This window comes from Sprattus sprattus, assembly GCF_963457725.1.
Source record: "Sprattus sprattus genome assembly, chromosome: 13".
In the NCBI taxonomy this organism is placed as follows: domain Eukaryota; kingdom Metazoa; phylum Chordata; class Actinopteri; order Clupeiformes; family Clupeidae; genus Sprattus; species Sprattus sprattus.
Window position 1 is genome coordinate 22,899,009 of NC_137911.1, and position 21,032 is coordinate 22,920,040.

Here is a 21,032-nt window from a genome sequence, read left to right on the forward strand (position 1 = left end):
AAGTCCGCCAAGGAAGGAAGCCTATTTATGCAGAAAAATAGACTTGAATGGGCCCTGAACGTCACACATTTTGTATAAATAATGCTAGATATATAGATTCCCATCATCCATTGTGCTCTTGAATCGTGTTTTTTTCTTTTCTTTGCCTGGCCCATAGTACTCTTGGCATCATATTTTTTCATGATTCCATGAATGGAATACATAGCTCATTGAGACTTAAAGAGGGATATAGAGTACCCACACCCATTCTTCTTATTCCACACTTATAGGCAATAGGGCCAATATCTCAACTAGAAAATGGAAAAATACTATTTTGTAACCTTTGGATATATTACATTTTGGCGATCATCTCGAACAGCTGTTTGAAATCTAACTGGGAAACAATTGAGTTCTGTTCTCCTGCCACAGTGTTGCATTAAGGGAATCCTAATATAGAGTGATGTCATCCCAAATCCACTGCACTGCTCTCAGCAATGGCATTCACTCTTGCCAGCTTGTTTTGAATTTCCATTCAGTTATAATGTTTCACGCAGGTTTTGAAAGTTGATTTGAATCCTGCTAAAAAAAAAGAGAGACACAGAGGAAATGAATGAGGGAGAAGGCCTCTTGTGCTGTTTGATATTCTGCAACGACGCTGGTCTAATTCATTTTTGGCTCTGTACTGTGGCAGGCTGCTGGGTAATAAACAAGCCTCCTCCGGGTTTATTAAACAGATTGAAAGCATCAAGTGAGGCGGCAGTTTCACAAGCCTACACTGTTTCAACGCGAGGGACGGGGAATAAAAAAGCTCCAAAGCTCGAAACCTTTAACTCTTGGGGCTGTAGGACAGGAAAACGGGAAAGCAAAATTGATATTGCTTGGCACGGCCCAGGTTATCACGTCATCATATGCCGTCTATAATTCAGAGAAGTGTTTGTCAGTGCGCACATGTAAATGATTGAGATGTGCGGTGTCCAGTGGGTACAGCGCTGGGTTTGTGTTGCTAACCCTCTGCGTGGCAGATGTTTAGGAGAGATGGCACCAGCTACAGCAGGGGCAGCAGCATCACAGTTCAGCTGTGCATGGCAGCACGTGGGAATAAAAAACGCTGGTGAGCGAAGGAATGTGTTGGGGTGGAACAGAGAGAGAAAGAGAGAGGGAGAAGGAAGGAGAGAGATACTGAAGGAAGGAAGTGAGAGAGACTCAGATAGTTGGGAAGCGGGTGAGAAACCTTTAAGAAGGAGAGAGAAGGAGTAAAGTGGGATGAAAGAGACCCCACTGGAGAATCCAGCTTTGTGATTTAAAGCCGGGCTGAGGTTTCAGACTGGTGCTGCGACTCTATTTATAAAGATGGCCGTCCTGCCGAGGCTGAATGAACTGGGGAATTTTTCTTTACAAAGCGCAGGAACAACACAGACACTCCAGGCCCACAGAGAGTCACTCCTTCAAGCCTTAGTATCACAAATCTCCCAAACATGGATGGCTTAAAGTAAGACTAACATGCAAGTTCCAAAATGGTGGTGTCACCCATTCATTTTCTTGTTGGAGTGGAGATATATCAGGCCTGATTTGAGGCTGACGGCTATGATGAATGCAGTCTCCAGTTGCATTAGGCAGTTCTCTCTCTGGTGATAATGGTGTTGCGACTAGATGTAACCGATTAAACTTAACTCTTTTTGTTGGGACTGCAGAGGCACACACCATTGCTTCCAACTAATTATCATCTTAATTAGCCTTTTGTTCTTAAAGCGGGAGGGCGTAGAGCTTGCATCATCAGCGGGGTAGGCCTTTCATCAGGGCTCCCTTTGTCTGTGCTTGCCACAGTTTTCACAGGGTTACATCTAGGGTTCCTGTAGTTATCTTATGCTAAAACAAAATGAGAATGGACACAGAACACATAGTTCTCACTTCCCACTTTAGTTGGACACGCCTGCTCCAGTAAGGTGGAGAAATGACTAAGGACGGGTCATATGACCCAGTGGCCTGTGTTTATTAGGGGCCAGATTTACACAGGCCCTTTTTGCCACTGCAAAATGTTCACAAACAAATTGCCATAGTAATTATTTTCTACTTACAAAGATTGGCTCAGAAAATATGCCCCCCCACACACACACCTCTAACGAACTATGAACAGGTGTGTGCATCTGAAACACCATAGTGCATCACCCATTATCAAAGCAGACATTTACAATAAAAGATGAATGGAAAGACAGATAGACCTACTGCTTGAAGATTGATGTCCTTTGTTACCACTGGTATGTAATGGCGGAGACAGCTGGATGGCACCCATTACTGAGGCTTCCACAGCTTCAGATACCATAGATGACTGGCAGTCACTTACTGCACACCCAGAGACAGCTGCTCATGTATGCATTGTAAAATACTCTGTAATGGTGCTTAACTATTTAGCAGCTGAATTGTGATGTCAATTACTATGCCATAAAAACAGCCACATAAGTTATTGTGGAAAACTACCTTGATAGACTAGCATCACACATAAGCTTAAGCAATTCCCTCAGCTGTCTGGACTTTACAGGAAGTTACTTTTTTCATTATCATCTTTCTTAAAAGTAGCTGTTTTTGACCCTCGGTGTCTTGACTTTACTGAGTGTGACAGACATGATCTATGCAGCCAGTGAGGAGGAAGATTACAGTCCTGTAGTATTTTGAAAATAGGATGTATAGATGCCAGCTGGTCGATCTAAATCTCAAACTGCTAACATGTTGCGTGTTTAATGCATAGGCCTATTTCAAAACAGAGAAATGTTAACTAACCTAACACATTTTAGAAATGGTACAACGGCCTTAACGCTATCATCTTCCTCAGTTGTTATCCCGTCTGTTTTTTGTTTTACACATTTTGACTGCATTTTATCTATTTCAATTACTTTTAAACTGCTCATAGTCAGCTCTATTCTAAACTCCATATTTCCATACAGAGCATAAAAACGGTGTGACCTGAATGCCAAGCGCAATGATGCAGTCAATCGTGATCCACCTTAAGAAGCCGGTCTGGCTGGCACTGCAAATCTCACCAAAGACCACGCCCTGCCTTGACTCCGATTGGACCCATACTAGCTACACTGCACCTCATTGGTCGGAGCAATTCCATTGAATCGTCTCCACCTTTATTTTATCACTTTCTGCGCTTTCAATTGAATTGCCCTGTTGTCTGAGGGAGAAGTGCACTGCTTGCCTGCTTCCCTGCTTGCGACGGTGACTTGATCTGAAGACCGCTGTGTTGAGCAAACAAGGCTACGGAGGAAATCTGTGCACTGCAACATCTTCAGTCAATTCCATTTATGTCCACCTAGTTGAAAGGAATATCTGCAACGGCAGGAGGACTATCCCAGGATCGAACACACACATTGCCCGGTAGACAACACTAGGCTTCAGAATCTTTCCTAGTTTGACGTTTTGACTATCAGGAAAGAGTCTGTTGGAGACGGAATTCAGCTATGGTTTCCAATACGACGATATATCAAAGCTATCTTTTATGAACTTTTTCTGTTTGGGAAGTAAGCGAGTTTTAAGCGGGCCTTCTGCTGGGATAGCATCATAGTTGTACCTAAACTAAAGGGAATAAAATGCCGGACCAGATCACAGTGTCGGAGTTCATAGCCGAAACGAATGAAGACTATAAAGCGCCCACAGCTTCAAACTTCACGACGCGAATGTCTCATTGTAGGAATAGTGTGACTGCTCTGGAGGAGGTAAGTGGCCGAGCCTGTCCTTGACTGTAGTGCTTAAGTCAAGTTTTTCCTCCCCCTCTGAATAGGCTTCATGTTTAGTAAAACATCGCTCTCCGGGGTTTTAGCCATTGGTGAAGTATTAGTAGATCTGTGTTTCTTGTAGATTATTTCATTTCGAATTACTACAGTATGACCACAAAAGTAATTTGCTAACCTAGGCTAATAAACAGAGAAAGAGAGGACAATCAGACACTCTTTGTTGATGAGTACCTCACCCACACACACACACACAATGTAGTCGTTACCTCCCCAGAAAATAATAAAGCGAACTCTTGTCTGTAACCGAAATGCAGTTTTAGAGAGACTCATGCATGAAGTTGTAGGCGTCCTATCACAGTTTATCCATATTTGTTTAAAAAAAGTGGTTTCCACTCTACCGCTGCAGGTGAATAATCCAATATATTAAGGCTACCTTATATTAAATTGACCGTAGCACCTGTCAGCGTTTCAATACATCGTTGATCCTTAGGCTACCTTACTATTAACTGCTCTTCTTGGTGTGACGCCTTAGTCTTAGCTTTATAATAATAATTCACATATGCAAGATGTCACTTCTGTAGGCATTGTATAAAGGATTGTCTTGGTATGTCTTCCTAAATTATACTCGGTGAAAAGCCAGTCAGTTTCTTCTACGGTAACTTTATATTTTAAACTAATTTGATATCCTTAAACTTCGTACTCTTGACACAGGTATCTCACTTAGACAGCAAAGTGCTCTGTCATAAGATATCAGATGTTGTCAGTGAATTCAACAATAGAGCAGCTATCCTTTTTGACATTCTTTGACTTCAGCTTCCTCTATATTGTTTTTACATAGCTTACTGCACTGTGTTTTAGATGACGCACATAAAACATTTCAATACACCTATGCTACGTTGGATGGAAATAATGTTTGACACATGTAGTCTAAAACAGACCGGAGGTTTAATGTCTGCATTAGATGGGGTATGGGGTGCGTATTAGTCAGCTATTATAGATGACAGACAAATATGTTTTAAATCCGTTTGTTCCATTCCAAATCATTTCTCCATAGATGTTTCAGTTACCATGATCTTAATCCCTTCGACGAAAGGACTCCATAAGTGGTGGAAAAAGGCACAGAGTTTTGGAGAGTGTGGAACAAGTCAATTTGACTTCTAATTGTGACCATCTCCTTCTGAGCATAAAAAACACAAGGCCTATTGTGAATAAGACAAACGCTGCATGTGTTGGTCCAATTAGATGCTGTAACTGAATGGAATGTGAGTACTTCCACATATTGTGTTGAAGCAGCTGCCTTGAGTTAGAAGTCCTCGGTCAACCTGAAAGGCACCCTCAGATCCTCGGCTGTAGCTTTGTTTAACTCATGTGTTGTGAGTTTCACCCATCTTGTGGCTTAGTGTTGTGAGTGCCAGATAAAGTAGGTATTTTCCTTGGGAATGCAATGACCCTTTGCTCTTGTTTACTGCTTGGGAAAAGGTCATTCGGGACCTGATGGTCTTGTTAGTTAGATAGACTCTTAAATGTGTTCTGTGTAAATACAGCGGGCTGTATCGTCCATTGTATAGTTATTTTTACACAAGCCTGTCACAGTCAGGACTTTGTTTACGTGGGTGGTGACTATTAAGCCAGATCTGTTAGACAGCTAAAAGGAGCACACACAAAAAAACAGCCTGTGTTTGAAAAGAGTTTGTGCAGTTGCTTGTCTCTACCCCCTTTGTATTCAAGTGACATTTTGTGCCTTTAGTAAGGCCTCTTTGAGGTCATCCCCTGCAGGACTGTCCATACTGGTATCTAAAATAATGGTAATCTGAGGTCTCCAGGGACTTGAGTGAGCAGAAGCTATTGGCTGAGCATTGCTCGTGTTAAGAGGCTCCTAAGCTGGTGGCACAACACCTGTTGGATGTGCACCATTCTGTGCAGCGTGGCTTCGAGCAGTATTGATATATGTTTGTCTTCAGCTCCCGAGGGTTTTGGCGGGTGTCATTTAGCGGTGAATTAAAGGGGAAACCGGATCTGAATCATTCGTTCTCCGCACGTCAATGGGATTTGTAGTGCCTCTTCTTGGTGTGGAGAAAACCCAGGGAAATACTCCTTTTCTTTCCTCTCTTTCTGCAAAATTCATAGCTCTTTGCGCTTACGGCACTTGTTCATTTGAGCTTTTACTAACTGAAATGGCAGGTGTTCATCTGTATCATGAGACCTGACAAAGAAGATGTATATACAGTGGGGAAAACACAGCCTGAGGTCCGAAATAAGCCATGTAACGTCCTTTTCAGCAAACACAAAAGTAACAGCTTCTCAACGTAATTTCTGCATTAATACTGCAGGCACTCCCTGTATGTCTGGATGCATGTAAGGACAACATTGGTATCTCATATACACCAATTTTAGCGTGTTTTCGAATCGGGTATATGAGGGCATCATGTGTGTATGTATGAGGGCATACATTGCATTTCCTTGGCTCTATAAGATTGCTTTGCTCTTTATTGTTTTTTTTTCCCACTTTATTCTGTCTGGTCTGAATTGGAGTCTACAGACAATCCCAGATTCCCTCTGTTTCCTATGGCTGTCCCTGAGAGAGTGAAAGGCCGACCTCTTGAAGCCCTGCTTCCTTTCTCTGGTTCACCTTCCTTTCAGACCCGATATTTTTAGGCTCTTAGAATAAATAGCCTATAGCTTCTTTCAGTGCTGAGCAGAACCTTTCAAACTCGTCAACCCATTAGTCCCCTCTGCATATGTAGCTTCTGTGCCAGCTTGTTGGCATTTCAACCATGCGCTGCTGGTAATACATGCCGCCCGAGTGCATGATTTTGCATGGGGATTATTGGCAGATATCCAGGGAATCCCTGTTGCATTCCTGACGTCTAAGGCAACTGTTGGCACCAGCCACGCAACGCTGTGTGGAGGGCTCCTGCTCTCTAGGCACAGTTCACATGCACAACAGGTTCTTCAGCTTAAGCCACTTCAGCCACAGCACTTTAACTGTCTCGACATAGCTAGAGATGTGTCAAGACAGTGTTTGTAGTGTATTGTCTTAAAACTGTAGTCTTCAGAGACTCCAGAGACAAAGTAAATCGGTACTTAAGCTGTACGTGTGCCCGACTGATCTCTTAATGCCCAGCTAAACCTACATTCAAACAGTACCACTTCAAAATGGGGTAGGAAAGTCAAATTGTACTTGCAGATAATGAGTCAAAATGGAGGTGTGATGTTTCCCTGCCTGGTGCAGTCTGATGGCAAGTCACCATGTGTTGTGGCTATCATCCCAAGTGACTGAGAGGCAGGGCCTGGGAGGCGGCATGATTCTGTGGACTGCTGCTGGCAGTGTTGACAAGAGGGTTCACTTGAAGGGTTGACCCAGGCAAGACCCATGCACAGCTGTGCCCAGGAACAGGTGGCAGCAGGGGAGGGACGTTTTTACAAGCGTTCCTGAATGGAGATTAGGAGTCCAGAAACAATCCCAGGGTATCAACATTAGGGCCACCATCTGACAAGATAGACACCCAGACTAACTGCCCCAACCTGGGACTTTGATTGTCTTTTCCTTACATAAGAGGCTTTCTGTGTTTACCAGTTTATATCACTGGGATAACTACTTTAGTCTGTTCAGTAGTACCTAAAGAAAAGAAGACTATATTCACAAGGAGAGCTAGTAGGCTGAAAGTATGTTGCACCGATAGCATTGCGTCTATTGTATTGTGCTGAGGAAACCTTTATTTATGCCGTGTTCAAACTTCCTAAAACTGAAGGGTGCTCTTCTGAAGGAGGGGTGGGGGTGTTGAGAAGGGAAAGGGGGGGTAAGGTCATGGTCCTGTCTTAGTGGATTTGGGGCCCACATTCCTCCCCCCTCCGGTGCCTGTCGTGGTCCAGGCGCTGAGTCCACCGGACCCCCTGATGACTGGAGGTAGTCTATGAGAATGGGCCGTGTGAGGAAATCCCATTAATTGGGCGGGGCGGGGGGCATTGATCGGGGAGGGGTCAGGAGGGCACTGGCCTTTGTTCAGCAAGTGTTAATGGGAGCAGGGAGGCCCTCTATCAGGGGGTCTGTCACAGATTGTCAGAGACAACTCCTTCTTCGAGGCCATTGTTGGCTGTCAAGACCTGCCTCTTCATTAATGAACTCCCTCACTGATATGTTGTCGCTCCCTCAAAGAGTGAGAGTCGAGGGTTCTCTTTGCCCTCGTCATTGTGGTGAAATGAAGTAGTTTGACATGAAACATAGAGCCCAAATATTTATATATCCACACATGCCAAACTTTAACAGCCTCAAACAGTTATTCAAAAATACTACGCAGCCTGTTTAAATATATATATTTTTTTTTTTACCTTCCTGCTTGACTTGAAAATGCAGTCTTTTTAAACTGTGTGCCATGCAGATGTGAATTGTGGTAATTCTTGATCAACTGTGACCTTAGTTTAACCTAGGCTGGCTATTTTTAAAAACACCTGAATTTTTAATGCGGTTGAAAGGCCATATTATAGGCGCTGTCACGTTGCAGGACTTCAGTTGGATCAGATCCTGAAAAGCAATCTGAGTGCTGAAGGACTTCAAAGGAGTTGCCAACTGGGGCTCCTGTGCTTTTTAAAAACAGTCCACATTTCTGTGCCCTTCCACGTTTCTGTAGATGCTTCATTTCTCTCTGATCTTTTCCAGCTGAGGCTAGCGGGACCCTGGATCGCGCAGCCAAGTCCTATCTTTCTCAAACATTCCAGATCATTCTGCCTCCATCATAGTGTGCATTTTGTTGTTGCACGGGCTGCTGTAAGAGGTTCTTTGGCCATATTGTGTCTGACATCTCAACAAGGTTTTCATTAACTCACGGGTGGGATTGTTTTCATCAATCTCCTGCTGTTTACAAGCTTCATCCAGGAGTCATTAGGCAGGAGTCCGTAAAAACCAAAGGGCCTACCAACAAATGGACTTTGCCTTCCCTCTAGGGCTTTCTCCTGAGAGGCTGGAAAAGGTTTTTCTTGGTGTGCAATTCCATGCTGGTCTTATCGCCGGTTGCAGTCCTTACAGAGGAACCAACTTGTAGGACATCAATTATGTGCTGTCATCCAGCTGGGCTGCTTCTGGACCAGAGGGCCGCCACACCTGCTCTGTCACTCTGTGTCTCCTTCTTTATTGTTTCCTCCTTGCTCTGTCGCAGTCTTTTTCATATGCAGTTTGTGTCAGGTGAAAATTCACCCTAGTTACCTCAGGTCTCCAGAGCTGCATATACAGTAAGTATATTTATTAGACAAACAACAATTGCAATCGGGGTCACTCCCAGCACAAGACTAAAAATTAAGCAATAATAAACACATTGCACAAGGTTTATATAGACCAGGGGTGTCAAACTCAAATACACAGAGGGCCGAAATAAAAAAAATGGGTCCAAGTCGAGGGCCGGACAGTGGGGCAAGCACTCGTATTGAAGTATGCTACCGACTCTCAGCTCTGATAGATAGATTAATAGGAGATGGATGGATACTTTATTAATCCTTAGGGGAAATTAGGCGAGCAAAATGAAATTTTACTGTTGCTCATTCAAATCAATGGAACTTTTTGCAACATTCTGAGGAGCTGGCGGGCCAGATGAAATGGCTTGTCGGGCCTTGAGTTTGACACATGTGATATAGACAGAAGTTTAGCGTTCAGTAGGGATAACGTGGTGGATCTCTGACGTCCGAGGCTCCCTATATTGCAAGGATGGCAGTTTTGCACAAGGTCGGAGGAAGCTTATCACCCCTGGTCTAAACATGCTCTTGTAAATATGCAGACTAAGTGGTAATCTAAGTTACACACACGCAGAAACAAAGAAAAGCCATTGTCCTATTTACATAAGTACATGATTCATATAAGGTATTTAATAATACAAGGCACTTCAAGTCATTACCAGTGTTTGGAAGTTCTACAACAAATTCACCAAGTTACTGGTTGGCATCTGTTCAGACCTTATATAGAGTGCCTCTACCAGAACACTGCCCCATGTCTTTGGAGTCTGCTTTGAGCTTATCTTATCAGCACCATTAGTTGCACTGTGAACCAGAAGTTGGTCAGTAGATTTCCTTCAAACTATTTGGGTTGTTGTGGCTCAGGGGGTCATCACCATGGCGAGGATGTCAGACAGGGGAGTGGGAGTCTGGGAGTCAGGGGGCCTTGAATATGGGTCACCTCGGGGGGGGGGGGTGTCACCCAATAAAGACAGCCCCCACCAGGATGTAAAAACGAGGCCGTCTCTTTGAAGTGGCCAAGGGCCCAGCAAAAGGTCTTTCTGTTGGGGATAAAACGGGAGTCTCCAGCAAGCCTGTGTTTTGACGCACAGCAGCGAAATGGGGGGCACACAGGAAGACACGTCGGGAGATGCCGTCTGGCATTCAGTTTCAAATGAGAGTTTGTTTTCTCAAGTGGGTTAATTACTTCAATTAAAGCCACAGCAAAGTGTGAGGACTGGCACTGGCAGGTGGTGACGGCCTCCGTAGCCCCACAGAGGAGCTGTAACCCACAGGAGTGTGTGTGTGTGTGTGTCTGTGTGTGTCTGTGTGTGTCTGTGTGTGTGTGTGTGTGTGTGTGTGCTCAGATGAGTTTGCAGCTCCATCTCTATCCTAGCATAATGCAGTCTTTGTTGTAAGTGTTGTTGAGCACCAGGGAGAAACACACACACACACACACACACACACACACACACACACACACACACACACACACACACACAAACCTTCCCCATAGAACGTTGTCCGATGTTAAAGTTAAATATCAGTTCCCTTGCAAAGATGTGAAAAGAGTTTGTTTGTGTGTGTGAATGTGGTTTGGATATAGGGTTTCAGGAACGTAAACACACACACACACACACACACACACACACACACACACACACACACACACACACACACACACACATTTGGGTCCTGCTGTAACTAGGCATACTCTCTGGGGGGGAGGGTTTGCATTTGCACGTCAGTGAGTGCTCTAGTTGATCCCATGATCCTTTAGGAGGGCTGGTCCTTCCAGATGGAACAGAACACACAAACACACACACACACGCATACATTGGCATATGTGAAGATGGTTTTGATTAACTGATTTGAACCCGATTGTAGTTGAACTTATTTTATTGTGTTGTGTTGTGTTGTGTTGTGGTTCAACATAGCCCTGGCTCACTTTGAAGAAGCTACAAGAGGGGGGTGTTGTGTGTGTGTGTGTGATGTATGTGTTGTGTGTGTGTGTTGTGTATTTGTTTATTTGCGTGTGGGTCAGATGTTTTAAATAAAGTGCAGGATTTTCCTCCTGTGTTGTCAGTGTAGCTAATACTGCGTTCCATTTACCTCAGAAGTCGGAAGTCTGAGCTGTTAAAGACGTCACACCTGAGTTCACCGCGTTCCAGCACAACAAGTCAATTGCAATTGTTTGTTGTCAGCAACTGTTACCAGATGTTAGCGATACCTGTTGATTATGCATTATACGATATTTTGCAAACACCGTAGCAACAACAGATAGAAGTTGGACAATACTGTGTGTACGACTTATTTACTGAGACACAAATAAGACCAAAGTGTTTATAAACAGCATATTACTACAGCTGAAATGTCCAACTGGACACTCACAAATGCCGACTTCCCAGTTTAAATGCAACACACCATAAGAACAGTTCTGAGCCACATGCAACCCCCCCCCCACACACACACACACAAACACACTCCAACCCCCCCCCCCCACACACACACACACACACACACACACAAAACCAACCCCAGCCACTCCATCACTTTCACTAGGGAATCCTGGGATTGCTCCCCTGTGCCCGGAAGATCAACCACTCTATCTGAAGCGGATATCTTTGAGCAATATGTTATTGAGTCTCTGTGCACGTCTTCAGCCAGTCTCTCTCTTTCTGCCCTTCTCTCCCATATAACGATGGCTGTGTTGTACAGGGCTGGTTAGGTGGGGGTGTAAAGGCGGCTGCTTGCTACAGCGTTGGGGGTTAACGGTTGCGCAAAATTTACTCGGTGCATTTCATGCTCCCAAAGGTTGCGCGTGTTGTCATGAGCCTGCCATTTGCCTGGCAGATAGAAAGCTGTTTCCCTAACAGAAAGTCTGAAGCTTGAAGTTCTTTTCAAACCTTTGCTTGGGTAGCACTGTTAAACTGAGCAGACATGCAGACTACATTTGAGTAATCTCATCACGTAACATTCGTTTTCTAAAAACAATCACATAGTATTGCATGTTTTACTGTGGTAGAAAATACGTTAGCTTAATGCTAACGTATATGGAAAATCCTATAGACACCGCGCTAGGTATTAGCATCAAGTAATTCACGTAAATGTTTTTGTATGAGCCTGACATTTGCTCTGCAGATAGATAACAGGTTCCCTAACAGAAAGTCTGAAGCTTGAAGTTCTTTTCAAACCTTTACTTGGGAAGCACTGTAAAACTGAGTAGACATGCAGAATATTTTAGTAACCTCATCTCGTATCATTCGTTGATAGAATGCAGGCTGCGAGGCTCGCGTAAGGGCTTACGTAAAAAATGACGCAAGTCTAGAAAAAGGGGCCGACGCACGCAAGACGTAAGAAGTCGCGCAAGGGTCGCGCAAGGGGCTTGCGCGGCCTCTTGCGCTTGCGCTTACGCTTACGTAAGGAAGCATGAATCAGCCTTTAGGGACAAGACACTGCTGTTCCTCATTCAAATGGCACACAATCAGGCCCATTAGAGAAGACAAGTGGCCAAGCAATTACATTAATGGGGCTGATGTTCTCACCCATACATTTCAGAATGTATAGTGTACACACACACACACACACACACACACACACACACACCTTAGTGCACAAATTCGCAGTCAGATTCTCTTTTAGATCAGAGTCATAAACACAACTATATCTCCACACACATTCACAAAAATACCTACAAAACCCACACCAAAGCTTACCTTGAAAACGGACCTCTTGAACAGTCGTATCTCATGACTTAGATATAAGCTCTACAGGATAAAATTACTATAACAATTTAGCTTCGGCTGATAATGGAATTCATTACTGGCAAATGGTTATGTTGGCGCCTTTCCCCGCTTAAACTGGGGCTGGTCACAAGGAAGGCCGCTCTAGCTGATGGCCCTCTTAGCCGGACAGGCAACGTCAGTGGGACTCCAGCCACAATATGCACCCCATCCCCCACCCCCATCTGTAATTCCACTTGGCTTGATGGGCCGTTATTCGGTACAAGCTAATCTAGTTTTCAGAACAACATTGAATAATCTGGTTAGGCTGCCCTGATATAGCAGCGGACTTAAATGGCGCTAAATTACAACTGCATTAGTTGCCGCCGAAACCTTCTCACGACAACAGTGGAATGCAGTCCTCCAAAGTGAGACGAGTACGGTGGAAAATGAAAATAAACAAACTCTCATGTCAAATTTGGCTGGAGGTGTAGCCATAGACAAAACCCTCACAGCTGTGGCCCAGATGAGATGTATCTGCGTTCTGCTTTTGGGGCACATTCCTTTTGAGAGACATCGTCTATATGATTATAGGAGACTGATATCCTAAACCCAGTTCCTCAACAAGGCAAAAGGGAAACTGCCATATTTTTTTTCCTCGTCAGTGTGACACATTGAATATACCAGTACTAGGCCTACACCACTGTAGAATACCACTGAGGGACGGTTGGTTTTGAAGCAAGCACATGTGGGATTTCTATTGTCACTTGTTTTCACTTGTTAATGTTTGAGGATTGATTAATAAGCTTGAGTTATTGATTTGTTGTGTTTTCTTTTCTTGTTTCCACATGTAAATAAGCCTGTATTGTGTAACCGCTCACTGGTGTTTTAAGAGTCGGTTGATTAAACAGTTTCAGTTTGCCTTCTAGCAGGGACCACACACACACACACACACACACACACACACACACACACACACACACACTAAGCCAGCATTTACAGTTTGCCACAGGGATTGTAAGAACAGTGTAGATCAGCTCCCTTTCTATCTCTCCCATGTGTGAAAGTGAAATGTGAAGTGCTCTGGACGTGGAACACAATGGTGGCACATAACCCTGGCGAACCACGCCTAGTCCCGGCGGCAGCAGGCCAGGCTCGGCGCTCCGTTCCGTTTCAGGCCGTTTGTTTTGCTTTGAGCCACAACATCTGGGTGCCCTAGTGAAAAGTGGGATCGTAATCAGCCTGCTCTCGACCGCATTGGATAATTGTGTCCTGGACTGCCTCCCCTGGCGTGCATTCAGAACGTGCAGCGCAGTGGACTCAAGGGGGTCCTTCTCTCTTCTCTCTCTATCTGCTTTTCTCCATCTCTTGTTCTTTTGTCTCTCCTGCTCCTGTTTTGTGTCTATCGCTGCCTCTCTGTCTTTCAGTCCATGCCACTCCCTCTATTTGTCTGTTACTGTTACTGTCTGTTGTCATTTTTTTGCCCACCCCCCTCTGTCTCTTTCTCTCCTTCCTTCATTTATTGTTCTGTTGGGAGTGTGGGGATCAAAGAGGCAATGTAACAGTGCGACACCAGACGGGAGCCAGGCATGTGTTTTGTGGGCTGCCCTCCCATGATGCTTAGCAGCTGAGGGAGCTCAGAGGAGAGAGACGGAGGCGCCCCACCACAGATTGAAAGCGGTAACCCCCCACCCACCACCCCCCACTTACCCCCAAAAAATGCATCCCGGCACAATCGCTTTGTTTTCTCAGCCTGAGAGTGGAAGGGAGGGTGTGTGTGTGTGTGTGTGTGTGTGTGAGCCCTTGTGCACAGCACTACTAGACATGCCGTCATCAAATAGTTGCATGGCCAGAACAATGAGGCCGGGGGTCATCGTTGATCCTCATGCCCGCAATCGCTCAGGAATCCTTTTATTTCAGCGGGGACGGAGATCAAGCCTTGCCTGCTTCCATCGGACACTCGCCCGCCGCTGCCTCCTCTCCTTAGTGGGAAAGCTGCAGAATCCCAGATCTTTATCGAGCCCCTCGGCTCACGTCCTCGCCTGGAGCTCGGAGTTTTGTTTTGAAGAGTTAGTATCCATCGTGGAAACAACAACAGGCATTCTCCTCCAGATCTTCCTTCCAACAACTGTGCATGATGTCATTGTTGTTTGACACTAAGCAGATGCTGTTCCAATGCGACCTTGGCAGCTATTCTACGGCCGGAGCGCAGAAACAACACAGATAACACGCTGGTCGTATCTTATCTCTCCGTTAAATAAACCTCTGTGGTGGTGAATTCACTTGTTTCTTTAAGTCCCTTTCCCTGTCATCTTTTCAAAACACAATATCCCAAAGGATTAACGAGGAAGCACTCAAACTGTGTTCCAAATCTCAAGGATGAACACTATGGAGGGAGCTTGTGTAATATGAATGACCCTCTTTGGCTAATTTCTAGCTCTGTGTTTACTTTAATACCCTAAGATTATCCAGGGCAAGTGCCTTAAATCTTAGACCTGGACTGTCGCCCACACACCCACCCCTAAGCTGGTGCCAGACGGCAGATGTAGAACCCGCACTGGTCAGCCGTTGTTGGATTTGCGGCAAGTTTGATCAATCTTTAGCCACCGGCGGGATGTGAGAGGCGTTGTGGGACTGGATGAAAGTGCGGAACTAGTGCAGCCAGGCCCAGCAGGTGTGTGTGCTTAGGGAAATCATCAGCGTCCAAAAGTTTATGACTTTGGCCGTAAAATTGGAAAATAATTATTATGGCATTCGCGTTTTATTTAATGGAGTAATATGCCGTCGTCGTGGTAACATAACAGGCTGCCATTTGAACACAGTGTTCAAAACTGTGACTCACAGACTTGCCACCTCATTACAAGTATTTCTGTGTTTATTTATATTTTCGGAGACAGTCGGTTCCCAGTTGGATATTTTGATACCCCTGATTCTGCTATGAAACAGTCCTCTCCCCATATCTCTGGGAGTATGCAGTGACACAAACTCTCTCTCTCTGTCTCACACACACACACACACACACACACACACACACACACACACACACACACACACACAACAGTGGTTGCCTGGCAGCCTCAAAGGAATTGGCTTGCAATCATGGAGGGGCAGATGGTGCCTGATGTCATGTGTTAGAATTCCAAAACGCGTATTCATCACAATCAAGACACACACATTACCATAAGCTAACTCATGTTGTGCTGTACAGTGATCGGCACAGTATGTGTAGGATCATAAGTGCCTGGTTACTAGTCAACACAACACAACACAACACAACACAACACAACACAACACAACACAACACAACACAACACAACACAACACAACACAACACAACACAACACAACACAACACAACACAACACAACACAACACAACACAACACAACACAACACAACACAACACAACACAACACAACACAACACAACACAACACAACACAACACAACACAACACAACACAACACAACACAACACAACACAACACAACACAACACAACACAACACAACACAACACAACACAACACAACACAACACAACACAACACAACACAACACAACACAACACAACACAACACAACACAACACAACACAACACAACACAACACAACACAACACAACACAACACAACACAACACAACACAACACAACACAACACAACACAACACAACACAACACAACACAACACAACACAACACAACACAACACAACACAACACAACACAACACAACACAACACAACACAACACAACACAACACAACACAACACAACACAACACAACACAACACAACACAACACAACACAACACAACACAACACAACACAACACAACACAACACCTTTTATGAGGGACAGTGTATCTGCTAGATGTCAGTGCTAAAACACTGTGAGGCCATTTGTGGAGCCGTCCCGCCTCCCCTTTTGCTTTTTCATCTATGGGATGAAACTTCTAATATTAGATCAGTGCCTTCAAACGGCACGGGGAAGAAGGGTCCAATTCAGTCGAGTGGCTGAACCCTGACCCTTGAAATGGCTGCGATTGAGAAAGAAAAGCGCGTGAAAAGAGCGAGAGAGCGAGAAAGAGATATATCAAAAGAGAAGGAGAGGGGCTGTCATCAGGTTTGTTTTATAGTCCTCTCCTCGCTAATCTCCTGACATGGCAGCTTTAGTGGTGTGTGTCTGAGTGTGTGTGTGAGAGAATGAACCTTCACGAGTGAGTGACTGAGTGCCCTCTGTATAGCTCTATGTTAGCACTTCACTCGCTGCTGGGTGAAATCAGATGATTCAGTGTGCTTAGCTTTAATGCAGGCTATCAGACTACTGCTGATTCATTTAAACGGGGCAATATTCGCTGGTCTGCAATATTGCGCGGCACAATCCTGAATGACTCAAGTGTTTTCTCAGCTAAAGTGTTTTAAGATGTGTTAAGATTTTTTTGAGCTGAAAGTTAACTGTGGTATGAAATGTATAAGACTATAAGACTGCTATTTTTTTCCCTTTTGTGTATGAACTCCATTCTATTCAGTTTTAATTTAATATTGTGGAAAAAAAATCGAATTGCTTTCGGGTTGGTTTAAAGATGGACTAGCAAAACTCAAAATGCTGTCCCAGAGTACCTCTATTGGCCCTAAACCTCAATTCCCACCCTACTGTAAGGACCTGGTAAATGACAAATTCACAGCCCAGCTATGGCGGCGCCCAGAAGACAGTGAGGATGTGGATCTGTGACCTGAGAGGCAGGAGGACTCTCCCTGAAGCAGAAAGCTCACTGTCTGCCATCCACATGATTTACTGCTGGTGTTATGACAAGGCCCAGATTTAAAGAAACCACAGCTGCCACTCCCATTCACTCCCCCATTCTCTATGAGGCGCCACTGGGAGAGAAAAAAGATCCATTGTCCATCACTGAGATGGGGTCATCCCATGTAGAAACTCCACTGGTAGCAAAGAAAACATTGCATCCATTTCGAATGTCATCTTATTGAATCCTGTTTGAAAAATGAAGATAAAGCCATGGTCTGCTATTATATTACTTTCACAGTGAAGAATCTCTGTCTGCAGTGGACTTAATGTTTGATTGGTAACCAACTGAATATGGCAGCAGACCTGTTGCGTCCATGTAGACCCCTTCCTCATTTCTCCGCCTGAATGAACTTTTTTTACTAAACTTTTTCCTTAGCGTTGCATGGTTTCCAGAAACCAGCCGAGGCTCCATGTAATTCGACTGGGGCGAAGTCTTGCAAATGAGATCAATGAGGGAAATTTCAAAGCTATTGATTCTGTTGCTCAGATGCAGCGTTGACAAAAAATAAAGCTTTTAGGACATCATTAAGAAAGTATCTCCACCAGTAGAGATAGCATATCGCTGGTAATACTAGTGGATCAGGTTGCTTTTGAGCACCAGAAGGCGAGATAATGTGCTAACCATTAGGCCCCTAATGTGATGCTAGAGGTAGATATGGTAGTCTGCAATGTATTACGTTTATAGGGTGTCTGTATGTCTACCCGTCTTCTGGCTTTATTCCACTCATATGCAAAATACAAAGATGTCCTTAATTAATCATTGTAATTAAAACGGAAGATGAAACATCTTTAATTAGCATAGAATTGTTGTCACAGTTAATGACACAGTGCTTTTTTTTTTTTTGCTAGTCACACATTGAAGACTGTCACATTTAATATTCAGTTGGCTTGTTATCTCTCACCACACACCAAGACTTGGCTTCTGTTGTGAGACTTGGCTCTGAGGATGTGAATGTAAAATAATAGTGCTGTCATTCCATGTAAAATCCATAAGCCACAAGAACTTGAGTGAAAATGCTGGCTAAGTTCTGTTTAAGCTCACACTGCCTGTTGATGCTCTATCATGTATAGACTGCAGTGATTCTGTTTAGCCATCAAAGCTAACAGCCAGCTCTGAAGTGGTGGGTTAGCAGGACTATTTGCTCTTCCTCACACAGCTGTAGCTAGAAAGATCTAGAAGAATGGCGCTCTGTTGGGCCTGCTGAAGCTGCTATCGGCATGGGCAGTGGAGGATAATATTTTCCTTCTTGCACTAACTCTCTTTTTGGGGAATGGTGTTATTTCTGCCTCTCATGTAATACCACGCTAAGGGGAAATCTGCAATAGTGTTTGCTGACAAGAGGATTTGAGTTAAATCCCCAGCGTACCACTGCTGAGAGAAAGGTGTCCAGAAAGTGAAAATGAGTTTTTTGCACAAGCTAGGCATTCAGACTAGGCGTCAGCTTTAATACCCCACTGCCTTCTCAGGGGGTCATGTTCAGGTCAGACCAGTGCATTGTACAAACAGTTTTGACTGAAGGGGAAAGCCTTGTTCGGTTTCATTGTTCCATACATAGCATTGGCGTCTTGAATAAAGCATAAAGGGAGGAAAAGGGGTTTGACTTTTTTTTTAGTGCCTCTGTAGCTCTTCAAAGAAAAGTCAAAATACTCTTCAAGTCAATATTCTTCAAGTGCCCTCAGAGAGCACACAGTCTCTTCAATTCTCATTAACATCTGAACCTTTACTTGGTTGGAAATTCAACGTTCAACCCCCACCCTGGCTTTCCAAACGGCTGACCACTGTTGACCACAGTTCTGTCTCACGCTGTGAAAAGTGGAACCAAACCTGTGTCATTTCCTGGACGTATCTCAGTCGCGACTGATAGGGATCACCACAAATCCCTTTTAAGGACACAGTTTTACTGTATGTTAATCTCAGCTACCCCACTTGTAACACCAGTTGTATGGAGTCTCTGTGACAAGAGGAACTGAGGCCTCCTGTGCTCAAAGCCATTTTTACAGGAGACCCCTCCTCATCAGTGGGAGAGAAAGTGGCCAGAGTGTCTTTTGATGGAGACGATGGGTGTTGGGGAGCACTAGCGGGAGTGAAGCCTGCCTGCCTGCCCGCCCAGAACAACAGTTCATTGTTCAAACTGAGTGGCTGCTGTAAGCGAGCGTGTTTCAAGACATGGATGCCACAGAACAGTAGTCTCACAGAAACAAATGGAGGATGAGGAAAGGACATGATGCACTCTCTCTTTTTTTTCTCTCTCTCTCTCTCTCTCTCTCTCTCTCTCTCTCTCTCTCTAATGTTGCTGTATCTTCCTCTCTCTCTCTCTCCCTCTCTCATGTTGCTGTATCTCTCTCTCTCTCTCTCTCTCGCTCTCTCTCTCTCTCTCTCTCTCTGCTGTCTCACCCTCTCTCTGTCCTACTGTGATATGTGCGCTCTGGTTGTTCTGAAAGGAGCAGCCTCCCTCCCAGCGGAGGGGGGGTGGGGGGGTGGGGGGGGGGGGTTGTTTGGGCCTATTTTTAGGAGAGTCCTGAATAATGAATCACATGCAGACAAGTGGGAGGCTGCCCCCTACACACACACGCACACGCACACACACACACACACACACACACACACACACACACACACACACACACACACACACACACTTACGAATATGCACCTGCTGCTGCTGCCTCTCTGGCAGATGGAAGTCATGGTAGAAGGGGAAACTTAAGAGCTGCGAGTGTTAGATCACCCATGCTGATAGTGCAGCTGCAGGAGTTACTCATTCAGCTTTGCCCTTGAGGAACATAAGGCTGTTTTAGATATGCATCCGAGTACAGAAAGAAAAACATCATTTGACTTGACATGGTATTAAATCCACTCTCCCCCCCCCCCCTCCCTCTCTCTCTCCCTCACAGGCGTTGGATGTGGACCGTAGCGTGCTGTACAAGATGAAGAAGTCAGTCAAGGCCATCTACACCTCTGGTCTGGGTGAGTGGACACTTATCCCTGTGATCGGTTTACAGCTCGCCCTTAACCCGCACAGAGTGACCCAGCAATTAAAAGCCACCACTCCCGTGAATCATCCGGCTACCTGGTTCCGGCACATGTCAAACCTGAAGGCTTCGTCTCATGAAGCACACATGCACAAAGACCCTGCCGTTTCTAGGGAGGTATGTGTGTGTGTGTGACTGAGAGACTGGTCTGTAGATTTATGAGGTTGCTGTCGATATCCATCTGTTCCACAAGCACGAGTATAATCTGTGGGCGTTATGACCAGCTTTCACTGTTCCTCACGGGGCCTTACGTCAGGGTCAGCCTCCAAGGTTGAAGGTTGTTGGAGGTTCTCAGATTCAAAACTTTCTCATGACTCCTCCTGATGTCCTCCTGATGTTGCCATTGGCTGAGAAAACAAATCTGCATGCCATTCATACGTGTCTCTTTGGAGTGGAGTGGTGAAGAACAGAAAGAAGCTGAGGAAGCAGGTAGTGAAAAGAGGCCCTGACAGAGCAGGAGAGGAAGAGAAAGAGCAAGGTGGAGAGTGAGAGAAAGAGAGAGAGCGAGCGCGAGCAAGGGAGAGGGAACGAGAGGAGCGATGAAGCTGCTGGTTTGTGTGAGTGGAGCTG

General features: G+C 44.9%; 1 protein-coding gene across 1 annotated transcript in view; it reads left to right on the forward strand.

The window, feature by feature from the left end:
* Window positions 1–3,566: 3,566 nt before the first annotated feature.
* Window positions 3,567–21,032, forward strand: part of asap2a (ArfGAP with SH3 domain, ankyrin repeat and PH domain 2a) — a gene marked incomplete at its 5' end in the record, with an annotated part of 54,096 nt that continues 36,630 nt past the window's right edge. Inside the window, 2 exons of the mRNA XM_080849987.1 lie at window positions 3,567–3,692; window positions 20,325–20,397. Coding sequence (XP_080706113.1) covers window positions 3,567–3,692; window positions 20,325–20,397 — 199 coding nt within the window. The remainder of the gene's footprint in view (window positions 3,693–20,324; window positions 20,398–21,032) is intronic.